The 23,512-nt window shown below is 45.6% G+C and overlaps 1 protein-coding gene and 1 long non-coding RNA gene across 3 annotated transcripts in view; one reads left to right on the top strand and one right to left on the bottom strand.

Annotated features, from left to right (window-relative positions):
- Nucleotides 1-5,421: 5,421 nt before the first annotated feature.
- LOC121546421 overlaps nucleotides 5,422-23,512 on the bottom strand; it is a 45,342-nt gene continuing 27,251 nt past the window's right edge. Inside the window, exons 2-3 of the long non-coding RNA XR_005996385.1 lie at nucleotides 5,578-5,640; nucleotides 5,422-5,461 (exon numbers count right to left, since the gene is read on the bottom strand). This is a non-coding gene — a long non-coding RNA (uncharacterized LOC121546421). The remainder of the gene's footprint in view (nucleotides 5,462-5,577; nucleotides 5,641-23,512) is intronic.
- Nucleotides 15,212-23,512, top strand: part of rab11fip5a (RAB11 family interacting protein 5a (class I)) — a 77,486-nt gene continuing 69,185 nt past the window's right edge. For both annotated transcript variants that reach the window (XM_041857706.2, XM_041857707.2), the window contains exon 1: nucleotides 15,212-15,873. In XM_041857706.2, the coding sequence (XP_041713640.1) occupies nucleotides 15,494-15,873 (380 nt within the window). In that variant the 5' untranslated portion in view covers nucleotides 15,212-15,493. The remainder of the gene's footprint in view (nucleotides 15,874-23,512) is intronic.

The following is a 23,512-nucleotide window of genomic DNA, read 5'->3' on the forward strand; positions in this document are numbered from 1 at the left end:
AGGATGTATGGCGAGATGCCGGAGGAAGCTTTAATAGGTCAGTAGCCTACAGAGTAATATGAGAAGAATGCAATTGCTGAATTCATGTAGATATTCTAAACTAAGTGTTTTGATAACTTTGAAATGTAGTAACAGGCCCATGTAGAATAAACAACCCTTTACATAATATTATAGAAGCAGTGTTCTGATAATTTAACAATGTTCACCTTTCATTGTCTTTCCCAGCAGATACAGATAATGTGCCTATCAGCATTTAGACTGGTGGTAATGGGGTTACCTTGGTAACATGTCAGAGTGGTCATACCTTCCTGTCTGGTGGTAATGGGGTTACCTTGGTAACATGTCATGTCATCTATATTTTTCATAGCTGTCTATTTACCACCACAAACCGATGCTGGCACTAAGATTGCACTGAATGAGCTGTATAAGGCCATAAGTCAACAGGAAAACGCTCATCCAGAGGCGGCGCTCCTAGTGGCCGGGGACTTTAATGCAGGGAAACTTAAATCCATTCTACCTAATTTCTACCAGCATGTTAAATGTGCAACCAGAGGAAAAAAAACTCTAGACCACCTTTACTCCACACACAGAGACGCATACAAAGCTCTCCCTCGCCCTCCATTTGGCAAATCTGACCATAACTCTATCCTCCTGATTCCTGCTTATAAGCAAAAACTAAAGCAGGAAGCACCAGTGACTCGGTTAATAAAAAAGGGGTCAGATGACGCAGATGCTAAGCTACAGGACTGTTTTGCTAGCACAGACTGGAACATGTTCCGGGATTCTTCAGATAGCATTGAGGAGTACACCACATCAGTCACTGGCTTCATCAATAAGTGCATCGATGATGTCGTCCCCACAGTGACCGTACGTACATATCCCAACCAGAAGCCATGGATTACAGGAAACATCCGCACTGAGCTAAAGGGTAGAGCTGCCGCTTTCAAGGGGCGGGACTCTAACCCGGACGCTTATAAGAAATCTCGCTATGCCCTCTGACGAACCATCAAACAGGCAAAGAGTCAATACAGGACTAAGACTGAATCGTACTACACCAGCTCTGATGCTCGTCGGATGTGGCAGGGCTTGAAAACTATTACAGACTACAAAGGGAAGCACAGCCGCGAGATTCCCAGTGACACAAGCCTACCAGATGAGCTAAATCACTTCTATGTTCGCTTCGAGGCAAGCAACACTGAAGGATGCATGAGAGCACCAGCTGTTCCAGATGACTATGTGATCACGCTCTCCGTAGCCGATGTGAGTAAGACTTTTAAGCAGGTCAACATTCACAAGGCCGCAGGGCCAGACGGATTACCAGGACGTGTACTCCGAGCATGTGCTGACCAACTGGCAAGTGTCTTCACTGACATTTTCAACATGTCCCTGACTGAGTCTGTAATACCAACATGTTTCAAGCAGACCACCATAGTCCCCGTGCCCAAGGACTCTAAGATAACCTGCCTAAATGACTACCGACCCGTAGCACTGACGTCTGTAGCCATGAAGTGCTTTGAAAGGCTGGTCATGGCTCACATCAACACCATTATCCCAGAAACCCTAGACCCACTCCAATTTGCATACCGCTCCAACAGATCCACAGATGATGCAATCTCTATTGCACTCCACACTGCCCTTTCCCACCTGGACAAGAGGAACACCTACGTGAGAATGCTATTCATTGACTACAGCTCAGCATTCAACACCATAGTGCCCTCAAAGCTCATCACTAAGCTAAGGATCCTGGGACTAAACACCTCCCTCTGCAACTGGATCCTGGACTTCCTGACGGGCCGCCCCCAGGTGGTAAGGGTAGGTAACAACACATCTGCCACACTGATCCTCAACACGGGGGCCCCTCAGGGGTGCGTGCTCAGTCCCCTCCTGTACTCCCTGTTCACCCATGACTGCATGGCCAGGCACGACTCCAACACCATCATTAAGTTTGCCGACGACACAACAGTGGTAGGCCTGATCACCAACAACGATGAGACAGCCTATAGGGAGGAGGTCAGAGACCTGGCCGTGTGGTGCCAGGATAACAACCTCTCCCTCAACGTGACCAAGACAAAGGAGATGATTGTGGACTACAGGTAAAAAAAGAGGACTGAGCACGCCCCCATTCTCATCGACGGAGCTGTAGTGGAACAGGTTGAGAGCTTCAAGTTCCTTGGTGTCCACATCACCAACGAACTATCATGGTCCAAACACACCAAGACAGTCGTGAAGAGGGCACGACAAAGCCTATTCCCCCTCAGGAGACTGAAAAGATTCGGCATGGGTCCTCAGATCCTCAAAAAATTCTACAGCTGCACCATCGAGAGCATCCTGACTGGTTGCATCACCGCCTGGTATGGCAACTGCTCGGCCTCCGACCGCAAGGCACTACAGAGGGTAGTGCGTACGGCCCAGTACATCACTGGAGCCAAGCTTCCTGCCATCCAGGACCTCTATACCAGGCAGCGTCAGAGGAAGGCCCTCAAAATTGTCAAAGACTCCAGCCACCCTAGTCATAGACTGTTCTCTCTGCTACCGCACGGCAAGCGGTACCGGAGCGCCAAGTCTAGGTCCAAAAGACTTCTCAACAGCTTCTACCCCCAAGCCATAAGACTCCTGATCAGCTAATCATGGCTACCCAGACTATTTGCACTGCCCCCGGTACCCCCCTGTATATATAGCCTCCCTACTGTTATTTTATTTTACTTCTGCTAATTTTTTCTCAACACTTTTTTTGTTGTTGTTTTATTTTACTTTTTTATTAAAAATAAATGCACTGTTGGTTAAGGGCTGTAAGTAAGCATTTCACTGTAATGTCTGCACCTGTTGTATTCGGCGCATGTGGCCAATACAATTTGATTTGATTTGATTTGAGTGGTCATACCTTCCTGTGTGGTGGTAATGGGGTTACCTTGGTAACATGTCAGAGTGGTCATACCTTCCTGTCTGGTGGTAATGGGGTTACCTTGGTAACATGTCAGAGTGGTCATACCTTCCTGTGTGGTGGTAATGGGGTTACCTTGGTAACATGTCAGAGTGGTCATACCTTCCTGTGTGGTGGTAATGGGGTTACCTTGGTAACATGTCAGAGTGGTCATACCTTCCTGTCTGGTGGTAATGGGGTTACCTTGGTAACATGTCAGAGTGGTCATACCTTCCTGTGTGGTGGTAATGGGGTTACCTTGGTAACATGTCAGAGTGGTCATACCTTCCTGTCTGGTGGTAATGGGGTTACCTTGGTAACATGTCAGAGTGGTCATACCTTCCTGTCTGGTGGTAATGGGGTTACCTTGGTAACATGTCAGAGTGGTCATACCTTCCTGTCTGGTGGTAATGGGGTTACCTTGGTAACATGTCAGAGTGGTCATACCTTCCTGTGTGGTGGTAATGGGGTTACCTTGGTAACATGTCAGAGTGGTCATACCTTCCTGTCTGGTGGTAATGGGGTTACCTTGGTAACATGTCAGAGTGGTCATACCTTCCTGTCTGGTGGTAATGGGGTTACCTTGGTAACATGTCAGAGTGGTCATACCTTCCTGTGTGGTGGTAATGGGGTTACCTTGGTAACATGTCAGAGTGGTCATACCTTCCTGTCTGGTGGTAATGGGGTTACCTTGGTAACATGTCAGAGTGGTCATACCTTCCTGTCTGGTGGTAATGGGGTTACCTTGGTAACATGTCAGAGTGGTCATACCTTCCTGTCTGGTGGTAATGGGGTTACCTTGGTAACATGTCAGAGTGGTCATACCTTCCTGTCTGGTGGTAATGGGGTTACCTTGGTAACATGTCAGAGTGGTCATACCTTCCTGTCTGGTGGTAATGGGGTTACCTTGGTAACATGTCAGAGTGGTCATACCTTCCTGTGTGGTGGTAATGGGGTTACCTTGGTAACATGTCAGAGTGGTCATACCTTCCTGTGTGGTGGTAATGGGGTTACCTTGGTAACATGTCAGAGTGGTCATACCTTCCTGTCTGGTGGTAATGGGGTTACCTTGGTAACATGTCAGAGTGGTCATACCTTCCTGTGTGGTGGTAATGGGGTTACCTTGGTAACATGTCAGAGTGGTCATACCTTCCTGTCTGGTGGTAATGGGGTTACCTTGGTAACATGTCAGAGTGGTCATACCTTCCTGTCTGGTGGTAATGGGGGTTACCTTGGTAACATGTCAGAGTGGTCATACCTTCCTGTCTGGTGGTAATGGGGTTACCTTGGTAACATGTCAGAGTGGTCATACCTTCCTGTGTGGTGGTAATGGGGTTACCTTGGTAACATGTCAGAGTGGTCATACCTTCCTGTCTGGTGGTAATGGGGTTACCTTGGTAACATGTCAGAGTGGTCATACCTTCCTGTCTGGTGGTAATGGGGTTACCTTGGTAACATGTCAGAGTGGTCATACCTTCCTGTGTGGTGGTAATGGGGTTACCTTGGTAACATGTCAGAGTGGTCATACCTTCCTGTCTGGTGGTAATGGGGTTACCTTGGTAACATGTCAGAGTGGTCATACCTTCCTGTCTGGTGGTAATGGGGTTACCTTGGTAACATGTCAGAGTGGTCATACCTTCCTGTGTGGTGGTAATGGGGTTACCTTGGTAACATGTCAGAGTGGTCATACCTTCCTGTCTGGTGGTAATGGGGTTACCTTGGTAACATGTCAGAGTGGTCATACCTTCCTGTGTGGTGGTAATGGGGTTACCTTGGTAACATGTCAGAGTGGTCATACCTTCCTGTCTGGTGGTAATGGGGTTACCTTGGTAACATGTCAGAGTGGTCATACCTTCCTGTGTGGTGGTAATGGGGTTACCTTGGTAACATGTCAGAGTGGTCATACCTTCCTGTCTGGTGGTAATGGGGGTTACCTTGGTAACATGTCAGAGTGGTCATACCTTCCTGTGTGGTGGTAATGGGGTTACCTTGGTAACATGTCAGAGTGGTCATACCTTCCTGTCTGGTGGTAATGGGGTTACCTTGGTAACATGTCAGAGTGGTCATACCTTCCTGTCTGGTGGTAATGGGGTTACCTTGGTAACATGTCAGAGTGGTCATACCTTCCTGTGTGGTGGTAATGGGGTTACCTTGGTAACATGTCAGAGTGGTCATACCTTCCTGTCTGGTGGTAATGGGGTTACCTTGGTAACATGTCAGAGTGGTTATACCTTCCTGTGTGATGTCCCCTATACAACAGGAGTTCCCTGATCCTGGTGCAGAATACACAGGGTTTCTCCCTCCCCATATTGACTGATACCATTCAATCAAAAATATAAATAAAATACATTACAAGTAAAAGTTGTGTCTAGTAAAATGTTAATGCCAGGACTCTCTCCATTCAGAGACATCAGTATCAAGCCCGTCTGTCAGAGTGCCAGGTCTCTCTCCATTCAGAGACATCAGTATCAAGCCCGTCTGTCAGTCTGGACTTCATCACATCATCTTCCAAGTCTCCATGTGCTGGCTCCATACATGTTTCTGTGAACACAAACACACATAGTCACTGTTCTGTTACCAATGGTAGTTAGGATAGGTGATATCTGACACACAAACCGGTACTATGTTGAAGATTGAACAGGTCAGATAAAACCTACCCAATTCTGGTCTCCCCATCAAACGACCGAGGCTGCCGTCTGACGAAAGCGTCTCCAGTCCATCTGTAGAAATAGGCAGAGTTGAGGCAGAGGTCATCAGTGACACATGGAATGAAAAGAGTGTTGCTATTACTGGACATGAGTTCTGTATTATTAGGAATCACTTTCGGTCCCACGTTGTGGATTAGTCAAGACGACTAGCTTGATTGTGCCTCCGCCATGTATATCTCACTAGGTCAGGATATTTAAGCCTCCATATATCCACTAGTTCTAATATATCCATGATATTCGTGATTTCCTTAAGTGCATGAGGGTGATAGTTTGTAGTGTGATTTCCTTTACGATCCATTGAGGTATTTAAAACCGTATTATAATCTCCCTCCATAATAATAGTTGTGTATTGCCTGTAAGCTTGGTAAATTATTATACTGTATATATATTGAAAGAAGTGTGGATCATCATTATTTGGACCGTATAGAGCCAAATTGGGCTATGGTCCAATAAGATATTTAAAAGGATCCACCTTCCTTGCAGCTCTGTTTGGACAATTTGCACATTGGGATTGAAATTATTGTTAATTAAAATCATCACCCCTTTTGAGTTTCTTTGCCCATGGGAGAAGTATATCCCCCCCCAAGTCCTTTCTCCACACAACTTCATCTAAAGATGTTGAATGAGTTTCCTGTAAACTATAGATATTATATTCCTTCTCTTTTAGCAGGTAAATACTGATCGTCTTTTCTTATTATCTGCTAAGCCATTACAATTATAACTGGCTATACTTATTTCACCATTTACCATAATGAGATACAAGTTTCAAATCTATTTATCATAATATATGTTTGTAAACTCACCATTAAAAATGACCATAGTTATTGAGTGTCCATATACAGTCGTGGTCAAACGTTTTGAGAATGACACAAGTATTGGTCTTCACAAAGTTTGCTGCTTCAGTGTTATGAGATATTTTCGTCAGATGTTACTATGGTATACTGAAGTATAATTACAAGCATTCCATAAGTGTCAAAGGCTTTTATTGACAATTACATTAAGTTTATGCAAAGAGTCAATATTTGCAGTGTTGACACTTCTTTTTCAAGACCTCTGCAATCTGCCCTGGCATGCTGTTAATTAACTTCTGGGCCACATCCTGACTGATGGCAGCCCATTCTTGCATAATCAATGCTTGGAGTTTGTCAGAATTTGTGGGGTTTTGTTTGTCCACCTGCCTCTTGAGGATTGACCACAAGTTCTCAATGGGATTAAGGTCTGGGGAGTTTCCTGGCCATGGACCCAAAATGTCGATGTTTTGTTCCCCAAGCCACTTAGTTCTCACTTTTGCCTCATGGCAAGGTGCTCCATCATGCTGGAAAAGGCATTGTTCGTCACCAAACTGTTGCCTGAGAAGCAGCCCCACACATGAATGGTCTCAGGATGCTTTACTGTTGGCATGACACAGGACTGATGGTAGCGCTCACCTTGTCTTCTCCGGACAAGCTTTTTTCCGGATGCCCCAAACAATCGGAAAGGGGATTCATCAGAGAAAATGACTTTACCCCAGTCCTCAGCAGTCCAATCCCTGTACCTTTTGCAGAATATCAGTCTGTCCCTGATGTTTTTCCTGGAGAGAAGTGGCTTCCTCGCTGCCCTTCTTGACACCAGGCCATCCTCCAAAAGTCTTTGCCTCACTGTGCGTGCAGATGCAATCACACCAGCCTGCTGCCATTCCTGAGCAAGCTCTGCACTGGTGGTGCCCCGATCCCGCAGCTGAATCAACTTTAGGAGACGGTCCTGGCGCTTGCTGGACTTTCTTGGGCGCCCTGAAGCCTTCTTCACAACAATTGAACCTCTCTCCTTGAAGTTCTTGATGATCCGATAAATGGTTGATTTAGGTGCAATCTTACTAGCAGCAATATCCTTGCCTGTGAAGCCCTTTTTGTGCAAAGCAATGATGACGGCACGTGTTTCCTTGCAGGTAACCATGGTTAACAGAGTAAGAACAATGATTTCAAGCACCACCCTCCTTTTAAAGCTTCCAGTCTGTTATTCTAACTCAATCAGCATGACAGAGTGATCTCCAGCCTTGTCCTCGTCAACACTCTCACCTGTGTTAACGAGAAAATCACTGACATGATGTCAGCTGGTCCTTTTGTGGCAGGGCTGAAATGCAGTGGAAATGTTTTTGGGGGATTAAGTTCATTTTCACGGCAAAGAGGGACTTCTGATCACTCTTCATAACATTCTGGAGTAAAAACTGAGGCAGCAGACTTTGTGAAAATTAATATTTGTGTCATTCTCAAAACTTTTGACCACGACTGTAAATAGGGGCCCTTCCTTTAAAAAGACCACATGGATAACAGGGCCTTTAAGAGATAGGGGCCCATCCTTTAAAAAGACCACGTGGATCCTAGATTTTGGACCCGGGTAAACATGTCAGTCTACCAGCCCGGCTGGCCAGTGTAACCACTGTCAAATCATAGACAGACCTATGGATGCAAAGACAGACCATCCAGGATATAACAATTATAGTTTTAACCGTGTTTTGAGGCTCTACAGTCTTTGTTTACATTTACTTTGTTTACAAACATTAAAACAAGCTTATATTTTGGTTGTGATGGGATACGACAGTTCAACTGTCGTATCCCATCAAGAATCTTCAAGAACCAATGGGTATATACTGTATCATGAATTTACAAGTCCAGAAAACGGGATGTAGCGACTAAGGATTCTAGCATTAAATATGTGATTTTGACCGTATGTATTGCGATTGCTCATAAAGAATTGCCTCATTGAGGATATTAATGTTTTCTAAACTGAACGACAGAGGAAGACGGAACAGAACAGTGACTCAAACTCAGAAAAACAAGGCTAGCTCATCTGCGTCTTCTGCGGTGAGTCTTGACTGCCTTGATAAGAAGACGTGGGTGGCGCGTCCCAAATGTCACCCTATACTGAACAGGGCCCTGGTCTAAAGTAGTGCCCTGAGTAGGGAATAAGGTGCTATTTGGGACGACTGACTTACTGACTGAACAGAAACCCCCCTGACAGGATCTGTGGACGAGACGCACCCGGCTCTTCTTTAGCTACTGCCTTTAGTCATGACTCATTCTGAGAAAGCTAAAGGGATGTTGGAGCGTGTCCCAAATGGCCCGCTGTTCCCTACATAGTGCACTACTTTAGACCAGGGCCCATAGGGATTAGGGTGGGATTAGGGACGCAGCCATTGTTGTGTTTTAATGCATGAGAGGAAATAAACCTATAGTCTCCACAGAAAAGGTATTCTAAGAGCTCTGATGAACAGAAGGCTGGCTACTCAGGCAGGTTTATATAACAGAAGGCTACTCAGGCAGGTTTATATAACAGAAGGATACTCAGGCAGGTTTATATTGCAGACTGCTGCTAGTTGTCCGTCTCACGTCTGTTATGGCATGTTATGGGGTTGTACGTTTGTGTCCCAGTCTGCTGTTCCCTCCTGCCGCCACAAGGTGGCAGCGTTCCAATGAGTAGTGTAGTGTGACACGTTCACTCCCTAATGGTGTTCATCCTTTCAGTCTGCAATATAAACCTGCCTGAGTAGCCTTCTGTTATATAAACCTGCCTGAGTACAAGTGGTCCTCTGTAGCTCAGCTGGTAGAGCACGGCGCTTGTAACGCCAAGGTAGTGGGTTCGATCCCCGGGACCACCCATACACAAAAATGTATGCACGCATGACTGTAAGTCGCTTTGGATAAAAGCGTCTGCTAAATGGCATATTATTATTTATTATTTACAATTCGTCCAGGGTAGGGGAGGGAATGGCCGGGACGGATGTAGCTCAGTTGGTAGAGCATGGCGTTTGCCAGTTGGTAGAGCATGGCGTCGCCAGGGTTGTGGGTTCGATTCCCACGGGGGGCCAGTATGAAAAAAATAATGTATGCACTCACTAACTGTAAGTCGCTCTGGATAAGAGTGTCTGCTAAAATGTGAAAAAAAATGAAACACTGCCTCTGTTAGAGCGTCATGCGTTGGTGCTGCTCAGTGAGGGAACAGAACCCAGCCGCACCTCACTGACCAGAACCCAGCCGCACCTCACTGACCAGAAGGGAACAGAACCCAGCCGCACCTCACTGACCAGAAGGGAACAGAACCCAGCCGCACCTCACTGACCAGAAGGGAACAGAACCCAGCCGCACCTCACTGACCAGAAGGGAACAGAACCCAGCCGCACCTCACTGACCAGAAGGGAACAGAACCCAGCCGCACCTCACTGACCAGAAGGGAACAGAACCCAGCCGCACCTCACTGACCAGAAGGGAACAGAACCCAGCCGCACCTCACTGAACAGAACCCAGCAGCCAGCCGCACCTCACTGACCAGAACCCAGCAGCCAGCCGCACCTCACTGACCAGAAGGGAACAGAACCCAGCAGCCAGCCGCACCTCACTGAACAGAACCCAGCAGCCAGCTGCACCTCACTGACCAGAACCCAGCAGCCAGCCGCACCTCACTGACCAGAAGGGAACAGAACCCAGCAGCCAGCCGCACCTCACTGAACAGAACCCAGCAGCCAGCCGCACTCCCATCCCCCATCAGTCACTCCCATCCCCCATCAGTCACTCCCATCCCCCATCAGTCACTCCCATCCCCCATCAGTCACTCCCATCCCCCATCAGTCACTCATATCCCCCATCAGTCACTCCCATCCCCCATCAGTCACTCATATCCCCCATCAGTCACTCCTATCCCCCATCAGTCACTCCCATCCCCCATCAGTCACTCCTATCCCCCATCAGTCACTCCCATCCCCCATCAGTCACTCCTATCCCCCATCAGTCACTCCCATCCCCCATCAGTCACTCATATCCCCCATCAGTCACTCCCATCCCCCATCAGTCACTCCCATCCCCCATCAGTCACTCCCATCCCCCATCAGTCACTCCCATCCCCCATCAGTCACTCCCATCCCCCATCAGTCACTCCCATCCCCCATCAGTCACTCCCATCCCCCATCAGTCACTCCCATCCCCCATCAGTCACTCCTATCCCCCATCAGTCACTCCCATCCCCCATCAGTCACTCATATCCCCCATCAGTCACTCATATCCCCCATCAGTCACTCCCATCCCCCATCAGTCACTCCCATCCCCCATCAGTCACTCCCATCCCCCATCAGTCACTCCCATCCCCCATCAGTCACTCCCATCCCCCATCAGTCACTCCCATCCCCCATCAGTCACTCCCATCCCCCATCAGTCACTCATATCCCCCATCAGTCACTCCCATCCCCCATCAGTCACTCCTATCCCCCATCAGTCACTCCCATCCCCCATCAGTCACTCCTATCCCCCATCAGTCACTCCCATCCCCCATCAGTCACTCCTATCCCCCATCAGTCACTCCCATCCCCCATCAGTCACTCCCATCCCCCATCAGTCACTCCTATCCCCCATCAGTCACTCCCATCCCCCATCAGTCACTCCCATCCCCCATCAGTCACTCCCATCCCCCCATCAGTCACTCCCATCCCCCATCAGTCACTCCCACCCCCATCAGTCACTCCCACCCCCATCAGTCACTCCTATCCCCCATCAGTCACTCCCATCCCCCATCAGTCACTCCCATCCCCCATCAGTCACTCCCATCCCCCATCAGTCACTCCTATCCCCCATCAGTCACTCCTATCCCCCATCAGTCACTCCCATCCCCCATCAGTCACTCCCATCCCCCATCAGTCACTCCCATCCCCCATCAGTCACTCCCATCCCCCATCAGTCACTCCCATCCCCCATCAGTCACTCCCATCCCCCATCAGTCACTCCTATCCCCCATCAGTCACTCCCATCCCCCATCAGTCACTCCCATCCCCCATCAGTCACTCCCATCCCCCATCAGTCACTCCCATCCCCCATCAGTCACTCCCATCCCCCATCAGTCACTCCCATCCCCCATCAGTCACTCATATCCCCCATCAGTCACTCCCATCCCCCATCAGTCACTCCTCTGCTCTCTCTCACTCTTTCCCTCTCTGTCTCTTTTTTTCTGCAACTCATCTGTCTGCTGCAATAGGAATATGACTGACTGCCACTGCACTATACAGACTCACTGGATTCCTCCGCTATATAGTTGACCAGGGGTGTCAAACTCATTCCATGGTCCTAGTGTCTGCTGGGTTCTGGGTTTTCCTTTCAATTAAGCCCTAGACAACCAGGTGGGGACTTTTTGGGGAGTTCCTTACTAATTAGTGACCTTAATTCATCAATCAAGGACAAAGGAGGAGTAAAAACCTGCAGACAGGAATTTGACACGTGCAGTATATTATTGACTGTAGGCCACATTGGAACATTTTGGCGGTTTTTCCGCCAGGTCATTATCAAACTGCTGTCCAATAAAGCAATGAGATGCCCTAGGCTAAAGGGTGGCTGGCTTACAATTAAGGGCCAATCTGGAATTGATACATCCATTTCACCAGCATCATCCCTCAACTGTTTACCAAAAAAAGTGGCGGGGTAACCACTGTGTTTAAATCCCAGATTGCTCCTTTAAAGTGTGGGCTAAATAGTTGAATAGCATGTGTTGCTTAGTTTGAATAGATTTGGCTATGGCTAAAGGCTTGTAAACGTCCCACTGGCTGTACAGGGTGTACCACCACTCCGTACTACAATAGCCCTGGGTGGGAGATAAAACACCAATCTACCAAAGTGTCTCCATCCTTTTTTAGAGTTCAAACGTACTACTGGCATGACAAACAACAACAACAACAACAACAACAACAACTCCTACTACTGGCATGACAAACAACAACAACAACAACTCCTACTACTGGCATGACAAACAACAACAACAACAACTCCTACTACTGGCATGACAAACAACAACAACAACAACTCCTACTACTGGCATGACAAACAACAACAACAACAACAACAACTCCTACTACTGGCATGACAAACAACAACAACAACAACAACTCCTACTACTGGCATGACAAACAACAACAACAACAACAACTCCTACTACTGGCATGACAAACAACAACAACAACAACAACTCCTACTACTGGCATGACAAACAACAACAACAACAACTCCTACTACTGGCATGACAAACAACAACAACAACAACTCCTACTACTGGCATGACAAACAACAACAACAACAACTCCTACTACTGGCATGACAACAACAACAACAACAACAACAACTCCTACTACTGGCATGACCAACAACAACAACAACAACTCCTACTACTGGCATGACAAACAACAACAACAACAACTCCTACTACTGGCATGACAAACAACAACAACAACAACTCCTACTACTGGCATGACAAACAACAACAACAACAACTCCTACTACTGGCATGACAAACAACAACAACAACAACTCCTACTACTGGCATGACAAACAACAACAACAACAACTCCTACTACTGGCATGACAAACAACAACAACAACAACTCCTACTACTGGCATGACAAACAACAACAACAACAACTCCTACTACTGGCATGACAAACAACAACAACAACAACTCCTACTACTGGCATGACAAACAACAACAACAACAACTCCTACTACTGGCATGACAAACAACAACAACAACAACTCCTACTACTGGCATGACAAACAACAACAACAACAACTCCTACTACTGGCATGACAAACAACAACAACAACAACTCCTACTACTGGCATGACAAACAACAACAACAACAACAACAACTCCTACTACTGGCATGACAAACAACAACAACAACAACAACTCCTACTACTGGCATGACAAACAACAACAACAACAACTCCTACTACTGGCATGACAAACAACAACAACAACAACTCCTACTACTGGCATGACAAACAACAACAACAACAACTCCTACTACTGGCATTACAAACAACAACAACAACAACTCCTACTACTGGCATGACAAACAACAACAACAACAACTCCTACTACTGGCATGACAAACAACAACAACAACAACTCCTACTACTGGCATGACAAACAACAACAACAACAACTCCTACTACTGGCATGACAAACAACAACAACAACAACTCCTACTACTGGCATGACAAACAACAACAACAACAACTCCTACTACTGGCATGACAAACAACAACAACAACAACTCCTACTACTGGCATGACAAACAACAACAACAACAACTCCTACTACTGGCATGACAAACAACAACAACAACAACTCCTACTACTGGCACGACAAAAACAACAACAACAACTCCTACTACTGGCATGACAAACAACAACAACAACAACTCCTACTACTGGCATGACAAACAACAACAACAACAACAACTCCTACTACTGGCATGACAAACAACAACAACAACAACAACAACTCCTACTACTGGCATGACAAACAACAACAACAACAACAACAACTCCTACTACTGGCATGACCAACAACAACAACAACAACTCCTACTACTGGCATGACAAACAACAACAACAACAACTCCTACTACTGGCATGACAAACAACAACAACAACAACAACAACTCCTACTACTGGCATGACCAACAACAACAACAACAACTCCTACTACTGGCATGACAAACAACAACAACAACAACTCCTACTACTGGCATGACAAACAACAACAACAACAACAACAACTCCTACTACTGGCATGACAAACAACAACAACAACAACAACAACTCCTACTACTGGCATGACCAACAACAACAACTCCTATCTATGTTGGTCCTGCGAAAGGAGTGACAGAGAAGTTGTCTTTCTTTCCGACCGATCAGCTGGCGGACCCACTGGGCACAGACATCAGTTTTGTATACATTTGGTTGAGTTGTCACATTATTTTTTCTTTTTTTTTTAGTTGGGTGAGGAGAAAAACAATCCCTTAAGTTGATGACTTTTTTTCAAATCCATTTAGTTTTCCACTTTGATTCAATGTCATCATCACAGATTTTTTTCGGTTTGAAATGACGTGGAAACACCGTTGATTCAACCCATTTTCTGTGAAGTGGGGAGCATCTGCAATGTTATGTCATCCCAGGGCTGTGGGCGCTCTCGAACTGTTCTCACAGCGCAGTACCCCGAGGGTGAGGTGTTTCCCCTACTTTCAGTGGGTCTGACCTGAGAGACAGGCCGCAGCCTGGATAGGATAGTGATCAATGGAACTCTTTCAGAACACAGGATCATTGTAATATATGCTTCACGCTATCATATTACTAGAGAGTCTGATAAACTGGGCCTTGTGGTGGAATATGTTTTCTACTACACTCTTCCTGCAAAGAGAGGATAAAGGTGTGACGTTGTCACTGGTTTGGTTTCAACCATAGAGAATGATAGAGAAAACATATCTTCATAGTTCCTGTTTTGGTGTCTGTGAGCGCACGGGCAGGGCCATTGAGGCGATCTCCATTTTGAAGTAGTCCATTTTATTATTCACGATTGGCTGATCCCTCCCGATGACCCGGTTCGACATGACTCCAACAGGGTCACCAGGAGCGATCAGCCAATGAAGTTGGAAGTCCCACCCAGTTGACTACATTGAAGTGGTGGAAGCCCTTAACGCCGCTGCCCATGGTAATGCTGCCTTTCAGCCACTAGAGACCTCTATCGTTCTCTATGGTTTCAACAGTTCTGACTGCAGAGAGAAGGGCGCTTGTCTTGGACGAGAGGCGCATCGCACCGTCGATAGCCTTATTAGCATAGCCGAGCCGAGCACACGCCACGAAACACATGCGTGGGCAACGAACAGTGAGGACACGCCGAACAATACCGACAACTTTAAACGATACAATAATGCTGAGCCGTCCACCCCGCGACTAGGCTGGCCGTGCATCTCCGAGAGACGCTGAGGAGCTGGGGGAGACGGCGGGTATCATACCATTTCATTTCCACGTTTAGATTTTGATCCTGTCTCCCTCTCTGCCGTGTGTATTTGGACATGTCCTCGCTAAATATAGACGACGACCAGAGATGGGTTCCTACACACGTCCAGGTCACCGTTCTGCGGGGCAGGGGCTTGCGTGCGAAGGGCAAACACGGCACCAGCGACGTCTACACCATTATCCAGGTGGGCAAGGAGAAATACTCGACTTGTGTTGTGGAAAAGACCACTGCTCCCGAATGGAAGGAGGAATGTTCCTTCGAGTTGTTACCGGGTGTTCTGGAGCAGGTTGGGGACGGGGGCGCCTACCCCGCCGGGAGCAGCGACTTGGTCCTGACGGTGATGCACCGGGCGCTTATGGGACTGGACGTGTTTCTGGGCCAAGCCGTCATCCCCCTGGATAAGGTGTTTCAGGACAGAATATGCATGAAAAACGAGTAGGTTTCATTTTTTGGGGGGGGTTTTGTAGTCTTTTGCCCTATATTAATTTGATTTCAGCGCTTCAGGGAGAGAAGGTAACGTCGGCCGTGTCCTGCTTGGTGGTCTGTTCTAGAAAGAGCATTGCTTTGTTCCAAAGAGAGGGCTTCTAACTCGAAAGCGTTACCTTCTACAACACATAGCCAACTTCACCTTTCTTTATCGTTTTTTTATTTTTTTTTAGAGGGTTTCTTCTAAAGTTCACTTCTATAAACACAGCAACTGTCAGATCATGCTGCAGCTGTAACCCAGGGCCTCTGCACTACCAGACACGCCCTCTACATGCAGCCAGACATCACAACTAGTTTGTCAGATGGACTCTGAAGAGGGGAGTTTTTTTTCTATAGCATGTACTGGGTTATGATGAGGGAACCGACGTGTTCTTTTAATCCTTAAAATATTGTCCTGATTCTTCGCTACTGGATAGCCATTCTAGACGGCCGTGTTATTCCTTTTCAGGCTGTGGAAGGCTACAGGAGGTTAACCTACAGAGCTGGGCTGTGATCAGGGAGGTTAACCTACAGAGCTGGGCTGTGATCAGGGAGGTTAACCTACAGAGCTGGGCTGTGATCAGGGAGGTTAACCTACAGAGCTGGGCTGTGATCAGGGAGGTTAACCTACAGAGCTGGGCTGTGATCAGGAGGTTAACCTACAGAGCTGGGCTGTGATCAGGGAGGTTAACCTACAGAGCTGGGCTGTGATCAGGGAGGTTAACCTACAGAGCTGGGCTGTGATCAGGGAGGTTAACCTACAGAGCTGGGCTGTGATCAGGGAGGTTAACCTACAGAGCTGGGCTGTGATCAGGGAGGTTAACCTACAGAGCTGGACTGTGATCAGGGAGGTTAACCTACAGAGCTGGGCTGTGATGAGGGAGAACTCATTTTCTTACTGGAAATGTAGGCCTAATTCTGTTCTTCTATGCAGAGAGTAATTCTAAAATCCGGAGGTGGAATAACATGTTATTCTTCAGTAGTCTGTGTTGTGGCCCCAGGCAGGACTATGGCAGAATGTGAAATTACTGGGGATTAGGATTAGTCCCAATTCTCAGGATAATCCAGTGGTCTCATGGCCTAAAAGCTCTGGCATGCATCCCAAATGGTACCCTATTCCCTTTATAGTGTACTACTGTTGACCAGAGCCCATTACAGTGTAGTGCACTACTGCAGCCTCTGTGTTGTTGGAGCCTATTTATAGCATAGTGTTGTTGTAAAGCCCATCCTTCCTTCCATGGATCACATAAAGAGTGCTATAGTTTAGTGATGAACAGCAAAGAACTCCCTCTATGAACATTCCAGTAATATTGTCACCTCCCATTCAATTCTCTGTGCTCAGGCCTGTCATATCAGCTATCCATTATTGGAGGTGTTTTGACCACACATTTAGGAGACCATTTGTTATGAAAAGCTGACATCTTGTATTTGGCATGTCATTGACTAAACACTGATGGACTTCAGGGTAAACATTTAGGCAAACCTTTTCTACAGTGGTCAGTTCGGCTAGAATGTGGGTAGCAGTGTCCCTTTCTGGATATGTTAACACATGATAGGAAGGATATCTGAATGATGAGGAGACATCTCTGTCGTCCCTTCAGTCTGCCCGTCCTTGTAAACAACATATGGAATGAATAGGCTGTACCATTTACCAGAACTGAAGATGACATGTAGCCTGGTCCTAGATCTGTTTGTGATCATTGTCATGTTTGGCAATCAGTGACAGGCTACATGAAAGAGGATAGTCCTAAACTCACATCACAAGAGGATAGTCCTAAACTCACATCACAAGAGGATAGTCCTAAACTCACATCTCAAGAGGATAGTCCTAAACTCACATCACAAGAGGATAGTCCTAAACTCACATCACAAGAGGATAGTCCTAAACGCACATCTCAAGAGGATAGTCCTAAACTCACATCACAAGAGGATAGTCCTAAACTCACATCTCAAGAGGATAGTCCTAAACTCACATCTCAAGAGGATAGTCCTAAACTCACATCACAAGAGGATAGTTTTAAAGATTATGATGAGAGATCAGTTGTCATCATTGTGCATTAGTTGTAGTGATGACCATCACCCCTCATGCTATTAGGTGATGTACAGTGCATTCGGAAAGTATTCAGACCCCTTTCCCTTTTCCACATTTAGTTATGTTACTGCCTTGTTCTGAAATGGATTAAATTGTTTTTTTCCCTCATCAATCTACACACAATACCCCATAATGACAATACCCCATAATGACAAAGTGAAACAGGTTTTTAGAAAGTTTTGCAAATTTATAAAAAAACAGAAATACCTTATTTACATAAGTATTCAGACCCTTTGCTATGAGACTCGAAATTGAGCTCAGGTGCATCCTGTTTCCATTGATTATCCTTGAGATGTTTCTACAACTTGATTGGAGTCCACCTGTGGTAAATTGAATTGATTGGACATGATTTGGAAAGGCACACACCTGTCTATATAAGGTCCCATAGTTGACAGTGTATGTCAGAGCAAAAACCAAGCCATGAGGTCGAAGGAATTGTCTGTAGAGCTCCGAGACAGGATTGTGTCGAGGCACAGATCTGGGGAAGTGTACCAAAACATTTATGCAGCATTGAAGGTCCCCAAGAACATAGTGGCCTCCATCATTCTTAAATGGAAGAAGTTTGGAAGGACCAAGACTCTTCCTAGAGCTGGCCACCCGGCCAAACTGAGCAATCGGGGGAGAAGGGCCTTGGTCAGGGAGGTGCTCTGCAGCACTCCACCAATCAGGCCGTTATGGTACAGTGGCCAGACGGAAGCCACTCCTCAGTAAAAGGCACAAGACAGCCCGCTTGGAGTTTGCCAAAAGGCACCTAAAGACTCTCAGACCATGAGAAACAAGATTCTCTGGTCTGATGAAACCAAGATTTAACTCTTAGGCCTGAATGCCAAGCGTCATGTATGGAAGAAACCTGGCACCATCCCTATGGTGAAGCATGGTGGTGGCAGCATCATGCTCTGGGGATGTTTTTCAGTGGCAGGGAATGGGAGACTAGTCAGGATCGAGGCAAAGATGAACGGCGCAAAGTACAGAGAGATCCTTGATGAAAACCTGCTCCAGAGTGCTCAGGACCTCGGACTGGGGCGACGGTTCACCTTCCAACAGGACAACGACCCGCCAAGACAATGCAGGAGTGGCTTTGGGACAAGTCTCTGAATGTCCTTGAGTGGCCCAGCCAGAGCCCGGACTTGAACACGATCGGACATCTCTGGAGAGACCTGAAAATAGCTGTGCAGCGACACTCCCCATCAAACCTGACAGAGCTTGAGAGGATCTGCAGAGAAGAATGGGAGAAACTCCCCAAATACAGGTGTGCCAAGCTTGTAGCGTCATACCCAAGAAGACTCGATGCTGTAATCACTGCCAAAGGTGCTTCAACAAAGTACTGAGTAAAGGGTCTGAATACTTATGTAAATGTAATATTTCAGTTTAAATATTTTTATACATTTGCAAAAATTTATCAAAAACGATTTTTCCTTTTTCATTATGGGGTATTGATGAGGAAAAAAACTATTTCATCAATTTTAGAATTAGGCTCTAATGTAACAAAATGTGGAAAAAGTCAAGGGGTCTGAATACTTTTCGAATCAACTGTATATTCAAGATATCAGAGAGTGATCCTTCAAATGGATTGATGGTGCGTATTGCGGGGAATGATGACCGAGGTGTGCCTGGACCCAGCTCTGCCAAAGACCTGTCACTTAAAATTCTTTCTGATATTTATAAATCCCTTACAGGGGTGAGGGGCTAAGATGTTGGTAGTGCTCAGCCTCTGCTTGGCACTGGGACATACTGTATATTCCAGAACCAGGAAACCAGGACATTTGCCAGGGTCATGCTCTCAATTTTCTTTCAACCAGAGAATTGTCCTTCTCCCACATCTTTTACATGTTGCCTCAACAATTGGCATTCTCATGTACTGTAGGACAAGGGGAAATACTCTCAGTTATTTGGGAGTGTCACAAAAGCATCTTAGGGCAGAAATGTAATGTACGGAATTGACAGAATTCCCTTTCATGTGGAATACAGAGCAGTGGCAAGGTATATTTCTACCTGCAACAGCATACTGCTTGATCCATCTCTAGTCATCCATCTCTAGTCATCCATCCTCTAGTCATCCATCTCTAGTCATCCATCTCTAGTCATCCATCTCTAGTCATCCATCTCTAGTCATCCATCTCTAGTCATCCATCTCTAGTCATCCATCCTCTAGCCATCCATCTCTAGCCATCCATCTCTAGCCACGGGTGGCCGGAACATCATAAATTACATCATAAATGATTTGTACTCTGCAAATTGACTCAAGAAGCCCATACAGATATTGTACATTTTTTACATTTTAGTCATTTAGCAGACGCTCTTATCCAGAGCGACTTACAGTTAGTGAATACATATATATATATATTTTTAATACTTGCCCCCCCGTGGGAAACGAACCCACAACCCTGGCGTTGCAAACGCCATGCTCTATCAACTGAGCTACATCCCTGCCGGCCATTCCCTCCCCTAACCTGGACGACGCTGGGCCAATTGTGCGCCGCCCCATGGGTCTCCCGGTCGCGGCCGGCTGCGACAGAGCCTGGATTTGACAAACAATAATTTCAAACCTTGATTACATTGGTACACGATCACATATGTCTCCATTTTTATGAGTGGAAATACTTAAGAATAGATTTCCTAAATTACAATTTATTAAGTGAATTTGTCCCACGGGCTGCTAGTTAACGATCCCTGTTTTATAGAATGAGAGGGAGGAGGATGTTGTAGATGGTTTATAGAATGAGAGGGAGGAGGATGTTGTAGATGGTTTATAGAATGAGAGAGCAGAGGATGTTGTAGATGGTTTATAGAATGAGAGAGAGGAGGATGTTGTAGATGGTTTATAGAATGAGAGAGGAGGATGTTGTAGATGGTTTATAGAATGAGAGGGAGGAGGATGTTGTAGATGGTTTATAGAATGAGAGAGGAGGATGTTGTAGATGGTTTATAGAATGAGAGGGAGGAGGATGTTGTAGATGGTTTATAGAATGAGAGGGAGGAGGATGTTGTAGATGGTTTATAGAATGAGCGAGAGGAGGATGTTGTAGATGGTTTATAGAATGAGAGGGAGGATGATGTTGTAGATGGTTTATAGAATGAGAGAGGAGGAGGATGTTGTAGATGGTTTATAGAATGAGAGAGAGGAGGATGTTGTAGATGGTTTATAGAATGAGAGAGAGGAGGATGTTGTAGATGGTTTATAGAATGAGAGAGAGGAGGATGTTGTAGATGGTTTATAGAATGAGAGAGAAGGATGTTGTAGATGGTTTATAGAATGAGAGGGAGGAGGATGTTGTAGATGGTTTATAGAATGAGAGGGAGGAGGATGTTGTAGATGGTTTATAGAATGAGAGGGAGGAGGATGTTGTAGATGGTTTATAGAATGAGAGGGAGGAGGATGTTGTAGATGGGTTATAGAATGAGAGGGAGGAGGATGTTGTAGATGGTTTATAGAATGAGAGGGAGGAGGATGTTGTAGATGGTTTATAGAATGAGAGAGGAGGAGGATGTTGTAGATGGTTTATAGAATGAGAGAGAGGAGGATGTTGTAGATGGTTTATAGAATGAGAGAGAGGAGGATGTTGTAGATGGTTTATAGAATGAGAGAGGAGGATGTTGTAGATGGTTTATAGAATGAGAGGGAGGAGGATGTTGTAGATGGTTTATAGAATGAGAGAGAGAGGAGGATGTTGTAGATGGTTTATAGAATGAGAGGGAGGAGGATGTTGTAGATGGTTTATAGAATGAGAGAGGAGGATGTTGTAGATGGTTTATAGAATGAGAGAGGAGGATGTTGTAGATGGTTTATAGAATGAGAGAGGAGGATGTTGTAGATGGTTTATAGAATGAGAGAGGAGGATGTTGTAGATGGTTTATAGAATGAGAGAGAGGAGGATGTTGTAGATGGTTTATAGAATGAGAGAGGAGGATGTTGTAGATGGTTTATAGAATGAGAGAGGAGGATGTTGTAGATGGTTTATAGAATGAGAGGGAGGAGGATGTTGTAGATGGTTTATAGAATGAGAGAGGAGGATGTTGTAGATGGTTTATAGAATGAGAGAGGAGGATGTTGTAGATGGTTTATAGAATGAGAGAGGAGGATGTTGTAGATGGTTTATAGAATGAGAGAGGAGGATGTTGTAGATGGTTTATAGAATGAGAGAGAGGAGGATGTTGTAGATGGTTTATAGAATGAGAGAGAGGAGGATGTTGTAGATGGTTTATAGAATGAGAGGGAGGAGGATGTTGTAGATGGTTTATAGAATGAGAGGGAGGAGGATGTTGTAGATGGTTTATAGAATGAGAGGGAGGAGGATGTTGTAGATGGTTTATAGAATGAGAGGGAGGATGATGTTGTAGATAGTTTATAGAATGAGAGAGGAGGATGTTGTAGATGGTTTATAGAATGAGAGAGTGGAGGATGTTGTAGATGGTTTATAGAATGAGAGAGAGGAGGATGTTGTAGATGGTTTATAGAATGAGAGGGAGGAGGATGTTGTAGATGGTTTATAGAATGAGAGAGGAGGAGGATGTTGTAGATGGTTTATAGAATGAGAGAGGAGGATGTTGTAGATGGTTTATAGAATGAGAGAGAGAGGAGGATGTTGTAGATGGTTTATAGAATGAGAGAGCAGAGGATGTTGTAGATGGTTTATAGAATGAGAGAGAGGAGGGTGTTGTAGATGGTTATAGAATGAGAGAGGAGGAAGATTTTGTAGATGGTTTATAGAATGAGAGGGAGGAGGATGTTGTAGATGGTTTATAGAATGAGAGGGAGGAGGATGTTGTAGATGGTTTATAGAATGAGAGGGAGGAGGATGTTGTAGATGGTTTATAGAATGAGAGAGGAGGAGGATGTTGTAGATGGTTATAGAATGAGAGGGAGGAGGATGTTGTAGATGGTTTATAGAATGTGAGAGAGGAGGATGTTGTAGATGGTTTATAGAATGAGAGGGAGGAGGTTGTTGTAGATGGTTTATAGAATGAGAGGGAGGAGGATGTTGTAGATGGTTTATAGAATGAGAGAGACGAGGATGTTGTAGATGGTTTATAGAATGAGAGAGGAGGATGTTGTAGATGGTTTATAGAATGAGAGAGCGGGGGATGTTGTAGATGGTTTATAGAATGAGAGGGAGGAGGATGTTGTAGATGGTTTATAGAATGAGAGAGAGGAGGATGTTGTAGATGGTTTATAGAATGAGAGAGGAGGAGGATGTTGTAGATGGTTTATAGAATGAGAGTGGAGGATGTTGTAGATGGTTTATAGAATGAGAGGGAGGAGGATGTTGTAGATGGTTTATAGAATGAGAGAGAGGAGGATGTTGTAGATGGTTTATAGAATGAGAGAGGAGGATGTTGTAGATGGTTTATAGAATGAGAGGGAGGAGGATGTTGTAGATGGTTTATAGAATGAGAGAGAGGAGGATGTTGTAGATGGTTTATAGAATGAGAGAGAGGAGGATGTTGTAGATGGTTTATAGAATGAGAGGGAGGAGGATGTTGTAGATGGTTTATAGAATGAGAGGGAGGAGGATGTTG

Source organism: Coregonus clupeaformis, chromosome 25 (genome assembly GCF_020615455.1).
Source record: "Coregonus clupeaformis isolate EN_2021a chromosome 25, ASM2061545v1, whole genome shotgun sequence".
Lineage (NCBI taxonomy): Eukaryota > Metazoa > Chordata > Actinopteri > Salmoniformes > Salmonidae > Coregonus > Coregonus clupeaformis.